Here is a 10,231-nt window from a genome sequence, read left to right as displayed (position 1 = left end):
TTAGATTTTACTTCTGCTTTATATAATTTAGCAGCTTCACAACTTCATATAGGAGGCTGTTTCCCAGCTAAAATGACAGGTTAAATTCTCCATCTATAACCGGGCTCAACCAACTGCATCACAGCTGGAGAGTATGTCTGCCATTATATTTACTTACACCACACAAAAATAAACTGCAGATAACCAAATTTGTAAAGGAATTGGCAGAACTAATCAATTGTTGTTACAAAGCTTGTTTGAAGATTAGATATTTCACTTTGAAATAATAATAAAATGCAGCTAAGTGGGTTAGGAAAAGGAAATACCGTCTCCCTAAGTTACAACTGATTGTACTGCAGGTCTGCCACTCCATGTTTACTTTAAGGCAGATGTACTGATATAATAAAAAAAGCTGGAGTTATTTTAGTCATGCCTACTTTGTGGAGGGAAAAAGTTTGACCTTTTACCTTGCTCGCTGCTGTTGTCTCCGCTCTGGGAAGCGTGGCCCCCGCTGGAGGGCCCCGGTGTGCCTGCCGAGTGCGTTGAGGTTGCATCATCATGGTCTCTCCAAGATGAAGGATTCTGGTGTCAGAGTGCCAAGGAATTTTTTCCACAGTTCCCATTCCAATAGCAAATGAAGAACAGAAAGAAAACCGGGAGAAGAAGGGAGGAGGGGTGGAAAAGTATACATATTAGCATTTTTTAAATGTGCCAAACACCGGTACTGTTTGCACAGTATAATAATTCTTTAGCAAAGACAAGCAGAGGAGGTACAAATTTTTACTTTGTAAAATAAAGGAAAGATTTTTATTTTTCAAATTTTCCAAAGAGTTGCCTTGATTTAAATGTTTTCATAGTACTGCAGAAGAATATTGCAAGGGAGAAAAAAACACAACTCAGCTTCTTAATAAGCTATACAGGGGGTCAGAAGCAAGATCATCAACCTGCAGAGATTATGATACTAAGTGTTCACATTAGGATCAGGACAGCTGGTATGCAAAAAGAGGAAGAGGAGGAAAACTTTCAAGAAGTAGAGGAGAAGGTGCATAGGAGAGGAACATGTCCTCACACTCTACCCTCTCTCTCACCCATCTGAATGCTGAAAAAACTTCAAGCAAATTCAAAGTTGTGAGGAGAAAAGCAACCTTTCTCTGAAAGATGTTATATACCAGGAAAGATGTTTCCTCACCCTCCACCTTGATATGACAGATTTCAAAAGATTTTCTAGATGTATCACTCTAACAGTTCGCTTACAAGTATTGTCAAGAATAACCACCAGGTGATTATATAAAATAACATGTAGAGTGATTTTTATGTAACTCTTCTACATTACTATGCATAAAACACTACAAAGGAGAATGCAGAAGACAAAGAACACAAAGTTTGCAAAATTTGGCTGAGTAAGACTTCAACTATTGTACTTTAGTCACACAATTCATGCAAGCTTTCTATTATAGAGTATTGGCTTTCCTCGACTGAGGGGCTGCTTTTCAGAATGATAGATAAGCAAGGGAAACGTAATGTTACAGTTTAGTGCTACTTTGTTGAGTGTACTCTCCTCCTGTCCTCCTCCCCTTTCCTGATCATTCTCAATACCCTGCTGTTGCTTAAAGGAAAACAGGAATTCTACTGTACAGGAAGAGCTTTATCAGCACCACATGAAGGCAGGCAAGAGTTGGAATTTCCTCTGGCAGAAAAGGAGAGCAAGAACACATGAAACAGATCAGACTAGGGGCTGGACCTTCATTACTGGTCACCTGTATGTGACAACTTAAATCAAGCATATGATAATAATTCAACAACAACACAAAACACAAAAAACATCCTCACTCAAAAAAAAAAAAAAAAAAAAAAGGAAAATGTATTACTTCTTAGGTTTGATTCTGTTTTAAGTCTGCATTGAGAAATAACACCAGATCATTAAAGCAAAAGGAGATCCTGAAAGCAGCAAGTGACAAGTTTAGATAAGTTATTTGAGTAGGACTGATTCTGACCTCATCTACCCCAATGTGTAGTAGGAGTAAGTTCAACAAAATCAACTGGTTTACCCATTGTAAAATGCAGTGTAAGTGTGATTGAAATCAGGTCCCAAAATATATATTGAAACATCTCAAAGTAATCTTGTAGTGTTGATTATTACCACATGCTCTATAGCAACGCAAAGTAGAACTGCCAAATGACGGCTTGCTACAATACCCACTAACATAAATCTAATGTTCCTGGCCCAGATTGCAGCAGAGACAAAGGGAAGAGCCTACAATTTCAAAAGCTTCCTAGTAAAGCTCTAGGTGGCCGAAGGGTAACAAGGATCCAAATCTCCTTCACCTCACCCAGACACGTACATGCACCCACGTATGTGGTTTCACAGCAGGAAGATACGAATAAAAGCAAGAGACAGGCCAGGATCTGAAATTGGCCATAGCCTACAAGTATAACCAAGAGCACTTACAGCACAAAACAACCACCCTCTCCAAAACCTAGAAGACTGATCTACTCTTCCTCATGCAGAACTCCTACAGGAAACTAAACCCACCAAACAATAGTATTTCCTATTAATTGAAGTTGCTGTATTAATTAGGTCTCAGAAATCACTATAAGTACTGTAACAGCCTCAATTTCACTTTAAAAACAAAACAAAACAAAAATATTTTACCATCATGTTACAGTGTCAGGTGGAAAGAAACACAAGAAGATGAGAAGTCTTGAAAATTCAAGCAGCCCAGATGTTATTAAAAAACCCAAAAAGTTGAAAATAAGGTTAGCTAAACTTCCAATGGAAATAAAAGGGAAAAACTGCGCAAGTTTCTTTACAGTTTGGATTAAAACACAGTTGTGCCTGTGAGCTTCTCTTTTTATCTCTGAGTTAGGAAGCCACTCAAATAGCTTCAAGCTGAAGGCAAATAGCAGACAGGAGCTCTTCAGCCCTCTGCAGCTGTTTGCCGGATGGTAATCAGATAAAGAGCTGGAAGAAATACATGAAAAAGGAAAGAAACAATAACATAACATGAGCTTAGCCCTTCAACAACATCAGGCTGGAACCTTATTTTAGAAATTGTAATAATTGCAACATGTTCACCTAGGCTAAACTTTTCAGGGAACACAGTGAGTTATGTTAATTTTATGCACTGCAGGCTCTCTTCAGCTGGCTGTTGTTGGAGCTCCTCATCACACATATGAAAATTACAATAATTAACTGGTAACACCTCAACTATGTTTTAAGGCAAATGTCATCCAAAACCTATCATACAGTATTTCAAAAGCTAGACCGGCCTTTCTGTTTCAAAACTGTAACGATTTGGAAAGGATCACTGAATAAGACTTCCCGCAGCTGAAAACACTTGCTGTCTCTACCAAGCTGAGTTGTTCTTGACCTCAGTTTGTAGATCCTGTTTTAGAAAGACAGGCAGTATTGATTGGGAATTCTATGTATTTCTTGTGACACAGATTTATTGAGGAAGGAATTTGGCAGCATTTTGTTGAAGAAATAATAAGATGGGATATTTAAAAGCTGCAACAGTAGAATGTTAGAGGAATTTGAAAGAGAGAGAGAAATAGCTAGGCTTTAATATTACAAAAAAATTGCAAATAACTCTAGGGCTGGAGTTTACAGCCTTGTAAAGAGGCAACATTCTTTTGCTTTGGACTAATATCGTTATATGTGTCAGAGAACTTCTCTTTTTCTCCCCTAGACTGTCTTCAACTTTGCATCCCTCCAGAAAGACTTCTTCTTGGCCAAAAGTCTAATCATAAGTAATTATTTTACGTATGTTTAAAAAAAAGAAAAAAAAAAAAGGACCAAATGACACATCTAAAATGTATTTCACTGTAAACACTGTATCCATATAGTTTAGGTACCTTAAGGGATCCTGATTTAAAGCCCACTAGCGTTAATTGCAATTTTTCTATTAATTTCAAGGAAATTTGTGTTAAGATATCATGCTTTACTTTGTAAAGAAAAAACAACTCACAAAATAAACAAACAAAAAAAACAATTGGAAAATCAACTGGATAAATTACACAAACTGTTAGCATAGCTTCTCGGATCTTCTTGCAAGTTCAGTAATATACTTTGCAGAAGAAACACATTGAAAAGTGTGGATGCTGTCTGCCAAAATGCAATTCCCTGTGTTGCGTACATATGCGTAATATAAAATTTTCCCATACATATGACCTAAACTAATGCCAGATACCATGGAAGGTAAACGGCACACATGTATCTATTCCCAGTCGTTTTAATAACTGGGAGTCAAATATGGTGTTCCTCTTGCTCTTACCTAATTGTGTTAAAGAGCAGTGTTACCAGGAGAAAGGCAGTGAATACTGAGTAGAGCACAATACAAGGAGATGGAAAATAGATACAAGAAGCTAGGTCTCCAGGGGCAATATTTTCTATTTGCTGGGCTACAGACTCGCAGCTGATAATGCAAGTTGTAATTAATATAAAAGCAGGAGACAATATGGGGAAAGCTTGTACTGGCAGGGCCACAGGAGATCACTCCGCCGCTATCCACTGTTTCTCATTTACACACACAGCTTTCCTAGAAAACACAATTTTGCCAGTGTGTTTTCCCTTCAAAGTTATTTAAAAAATTATTTAACACCACCATTGACTTCTGCTAAATCTACAAAAGAGCAACAAAAAGGACAAGATTCTCCTGGTATACAAAGCAAATCTGATGCGTTACTCTTCTGTCGATGCTGCAAATCTGGTAGAACTGTAGGAGTTTTTAACTGCTACAGAATTTCTTGAACAGAGTTGTTGTAACAGAGAAATCTGTACAGGATAACCTTCTGTTAAATTGTGATTCTTACTTTGTATGCCCAGAATTTCCACTGGGCAACGTCTGGCTAATTTTTTGTGAGTGTACGTATTCCTGCTAGGGCTGATTCTGATCTCACACTGCTTTTTCTGGTGATATTAAAGACTCAATTAACCATAAGGAATTTGCTTCTTATTTATACTGGGAAGTCAAATCAATCAGGCCAGCTGATACCCTTGTGAGTAAGCTGAGCAAGATTTGGCTCCCAGAAGTTATCTGAAGTTTTGTGTATACAACTGTGACAAGATCAGGCTCTTACAGATTAAGTTACCAAAATCATTGATCTTGCAGGAACAAATACAACAAAACTTACTTTCACCAAAGAAACTACAATGGCTATAGACCTCATTCTTTGTGAAGATGGTAGGATTCAAAGGTCTGGAGGTTGCTCTGGTAAATTAGTTTTACAAACACAAAATGGAACTGAACTACTGGTATGGATGGCATTCTGCCCCTCAAATACAAGTCAAACCCTTCTCACCTTGTTGTTACAAGTAACACCTGTAAACACATTGGAAGAGCTGACATGATTGATACCACAAAAATCTCTCTTTAAGTACCACTTTATAACAAAAGATAATGTACTATGCCAGACATAGAAACCTACACACATACATGCACATGTGTTTGTGTGTGCTCATCTGTGTGCATCTATGTCTGTTTATGTTTCTTGTGTTTAAAGTCCAGGATGGTATCTTAGAGACTGTTGTGGAGTGTGGTAATAATAAACTTACTACGTAAAGAAACTTCCAGTAAGTAAATAAGCCATGAAAAACTCTAATTTGACCTGATATGTATGTTTTCTAAAAAGACTACTCCTGGTATTACTAAGATGTATTTTATTACAGATGCATATTTAATATGGATAACTTTTTTTTGTATCAGAATTACACAATTTAAGACAAACACAAGATACTGTGATCAATCAGGTACTTCTGAATGTATATATATATATACTCAAGTTGTAATAACTTGCCACTTGATTTTGCATTTCAGAAAAGTGTCGGGAATAATTTTTGACACTCCTAGAACATGGAAAAGCTGTGTGCTTTGTATTTTCCAATTAAGATTTAAATCAGACATGTAATCCACCTGTCAGCAGGAACTAAGAGTTGAAAAACTGGGGTTTTGTTGATTTTCAGTTGTCCTTCTACATCATTCTGTGTGGCTACACTTCATCTAGACTGATTGACAACTCAAACCAAAGAGGGAACACCAGCATCAAATAGATAATGAAATACATTGTCAGTTCTGTTTGAGAGAACCCAGCTTAAACATAAAACACTCAAATTTGAGCTGTAAAGTATCTTTAACTGCTGAGTACTTTGTCCCATCAGAAGAGGAAATACACAACATTCTCTACAGTCTCAGAAAGTTCTTGATGTTCTTGCCCCATCTGAAAGCACAGGGCCCACAGTAACACCTTAAGCCACGTACTAAGAAATTTGGTTATTAAAGAAAATTTTGCCTTAGTATTGTGGCAGTTACCAACTCAGTTTCCTTTCTGACACTCTGCAAACAGACAGCATCCTTGAGGTCTGATCCTATACTTCTGACATACCCAAAGCTCCTCCTGAAGTCCATCAAAGTGTGGTATACCTGGAGACTGCAGCATAAGGCCCCTAATTACTTCCTCATTACTCAGCGAAATCTTACCTAAAGGTTCAATTATATAACTGGAACAAATATATATTACCCTATTTTTATTTTTTTTTTCTCATCTGCAAGATGTCAGGAATTCACACAGACCGTTCTTCAAGACGAAATATTAAATAAATGCAAAATGTCTGGACGTCTGAAAGTACAGAATAAAAGTATCTCCTTATTTGAGAGCTGACAGGTTTAATAATCAAGCTAATATTTCTCTTCCACGGTTAAGGCATCAGATTTCTAAACTGTCAACAGTCCTTTTATAAAAAAGAGATGTATGTATATCTCTATTCATTTTTAATTATATTTTATAAATTATGATCTGTATATTATTACCTCTCAGCTGCAATCTCACTAGAACATACAAGGAAATCTAAAAAATACTGAGGCCCTGATCCTGTTCCCACAAAAGTCAGCAGAAGTGAGCCATAAATTTCTATGGGAGAATTACTAGGCTTCAAAGTAGGTTTGTGCTGTAGGAAGAATTGCATGGCACCAGGTGAAGCCAGGTACAAAAGAAATGTAACAAGAGTGTTATCATATGCTCAAAGAAGTTTAAAATTCTCCGAATTTTAAAAGCCTTATGTTTTTCAGATTTGAATAGCTCTGAAGGGGGAAAAAAAATAAATAGAAAAAGATACATTGGCAATCTCAACAGGTATTTTAGGCTGAACACAGAATGCAGGATAGGGCCCAGAATGTTTATATTGAACAATAATAAACTGTCTTTGCTGAGAAACTCAACTTGAACTGCAGCTGGAAAATATTTATTTCCTTTTCTTTTCCCCCAAACTGATCTGGTCTAGCCAGGGCATAGCTGCAAATAGTTCCCATCTACAGCTAATACCTCAAAGCAATAAAAAAATATGAGGGTGTTAAAAATTCAAACACTAATTATGGGCTGTTATATTTACTAAACACAGCAGAGCAATAACGTAAGTTTCAGGTTCTTGTGGCCACTACTGCACTATTTGATCTACCAAGTCCCCGGACCCTTTACAGTTACTGTATTATGCAACTGTTAATAGCACACTAAAATAAAATTAGATAAACACATTTATTACCAAACACATACAGCACAACAGCTTACAGCTGTCTCTTTTTTTCCAGCACAGGTATATCTCTGAAGAGTTCATTTCTTTGCTGATTTTGTTTTTGGTTTCCAATTAAGTTATATAAATAGTCGAGCAGTAGATTTTGAAAAGGGAAGCATGGGCTATTTGAGTACCCCATTACAATTCTTAAGGTAAACATTGGCTAATCCTACAATTCTGCCTTTTTTCAGGTCTAGCAAAGGAATAAAACTGAGAGCTGCCTCCTCTTCTAGTTCAGCACTGCCACTGTCACCACTGCCATCCCTCACATTCACATTAAACACACACAGTGTGGCTTTATACTGCTTGATAAGAGTAGAGGTATATGGACTTTTGGGGTGTCAAACAGCTGTCACAAACTGTCACCTCCACAAGAGAAAGCTTGGCACACAACAAATTAAAGTACACTTCTTTTTTACTATCATTATTCATAGCCAATCAGTTGAAATGGTCCTAGTATTTCATGTGCAAATAATACCATGAGGGGAAGACCCAAGGATCAGAATGGTGGGCCAATACATAAAACAGAGAAAACAACATGCTGTCTCTGTCCTTCTGAAGTGGCTCATCATCACCCCTGCACCAACTTTCACCAAATGAGATCTAGCCTGAGGCTATATATTAAATATACATATCAAAGCAAATAAAAAAATAAACCTGCAGAGTCAAATTGGACAAATTTGCATGCTTGAACTACTACATTTTCAGGTAGAAGCCCACAAATGACAGCTTTTTTTTTTTTTTTCCCCTTTTTTTAAATATAGTCTTGCATGTTTGTATTAGTCATTTTTTAAAGCTTTTCCTTCTTTATGAATAAAAGTGGATTTCTTTCTGCTGGAACCTTGTACAGTGTAAATATAAATGTGCATACATTGGGTAGTTTGACTAAGCTATAAAAAAGTGTTAAAGTTCTGTTGAGAAAACAAGCTAATATGTATAAAAAAAATAATCCAATAAGGAGACACATTTCCCAAAACGCATGAATAAAATGTAACTATGTGATACAACTCTTCATTTCCCAGTTGGTGTTCTGGTTGCACAAATTATTGCTTCCTTTCAAAACAAATAGCAGGGGGCTAAAGTAAAAATGTTATAGCTCAAATCTCCAGGAAATAAAAGGCTTTAAATTATAATACCCAATGAAGTGGTAAACCCTAACGGGTGCAAGATAAATGGGTTGTCATATTTATTTGAGTTTGCTTTTTGGGCCACAAAAGCAAGAGGAGATTCTACTTAGGGAAGATAATGGTTATCAAATTATCAAAACGCTAACCCTCTCCACCTCTGTCCTATCATTGCGTGTGAATTTAAATATTATAATGGAGCACTGCAAATTGGCTTGAGCATTCACCATCTGCCAGAACCCTAAACAGGCTAGTTTATCTAATCTCTTCAATATAAACATAAGCATGCTCCATTTCTACACTTCCACTTGAAACACACTCTTGTAGAGAAACTGTACTGGAGAAATGTGTACTTTTTTTTCCCTGTTGCTCTGCCTTATGCAAAATGACCCCATATGTTTCAAGTTGCCACTCATTTCAGTTTCTTTTCTGGTACTCTCCCAGAATACTTGTGCACATGAATTTAGGTTTGTAAAAAGCCATAAACCAACTATTTTTTAAAATACTGTCATGCCTCATAGAGTTTATTATCTATGTGTGAGATAGCTGATAAGCAGAAAAACTTTCAAGAACCTCTGCATACATTTTTTTTTCTCTCAAAATAATAGCTTTAAAATGTAAAACACTGCAAAAACCCTGTCCTGCAATGTTTACCGAATACCATTGAGAAAATGAAACTTAAGGCTTGAGTCCAAAAATATTTCCTGGGCTCTGAAACTAAGCCGTGCCAGAAGGAAGGCATTTAGAATAATTAATTATTGTTTTTTTTATCTCCCAATTCTGCTTCAGTCCAGATCTAATGTAATTACCAAATACAGACACCAACAACATGTTTTCAAAGGAAAAAAAAGCTCCTAGAAAGCTCATTCTTCCTAGGCTTACAGCTACTCTTCCTCTTAATACACTGGGAGATAAAGGCGGGAGCCTGTGCAGAAAGCATGGTTAACGTCACACCAGGTGTTAAATTAATATTTCAGCAGCTAAAATATTAGACTGCATCATTTAGACTATGAGTTCAATTGAATCTAAAACTGTGTAAACCCCCTTTCTCCCCGGGGGGGCGTTACTATAAATAAACTAGAGTTCACACCCACTCTTTTTAACCAGAGCTATTCCTTCCCTTCTCTGCGGTACCAGCTGCAATCTTTCCCTTCACATCCCGAAGTCTCTCTGCAGGTACATCTTTTGATGGATCACAAGAGCCACTCCAAAACCCGGAAAAACAAAGGCACTCCTCCCTACCACGCACACCAACATTCAGTCCTACACGGATAACACTAATTCACGAACTCCTAAAGCGTTAAAATCAAACGCTAACCTACGGTTACTCAATCATCATTCTCTCCAGCTTTCTGTAATACATTGTTAATAATTGCTTCATCAAGGTTACTGTCTTTTATTATGAAGATGCTTCAGGCGTTTGGCAATAAGTCCATATTCTGACAATAAGTTGCTATAAAGCACAAGCATTGGAAACTCTAATGTGTTAACCCTTTTTTTAAATGCAATGTAGTATTGCCAATAATTCTCATCACTTGTCATCCCCACGAGAAAGGGGGGGGGG

The 10,231-nt window shown here is 37.0% G+C and overlaps 1 protein-coding gene across 1 annotated transcript in view; it reads right to left on the bottom strand.

Annotated features, from left to right (window-relative positions):
* MEIS2 (Meis homeobox 2) overlaps window positions 1-10,231 on the bottom strand; it is a 176,090-nt gene that overhangs the window by 159,668 nt on the left and 6,191 nt on the right. Inside the window, exon 6 of the mRNA XM_010007746.1 lies at window positions 447-561. Within this exon, the coding sequence (XP_010006048.1) occupies window positions 447-561 (115 nt within the window). The remainder of the gene's footprint in view (window positions 1-446; window positions 562-10,231) is intronic.

This window comes from Chaetura pelagica, unplaced genomic scaffold (assembly GCF_000747805.2).
Source record: "Chaetura pelagica isolate M959 unplaced genomic scaffold, ChaPel_1.0 scaffold70, whole genome shotgun sequence".
Classification (NCBI taxonomy): Eukaryota; Metazoa; Chordata; class Aves; order Apodiformes; family Apodidae; genus Chaetura; species Chaetura pelagica.
The sequence above is the reverse complement of the archived record's forward strand: the minus strand, read 5'-3'. Positions and strand labels throughout refer to the sequence as shown.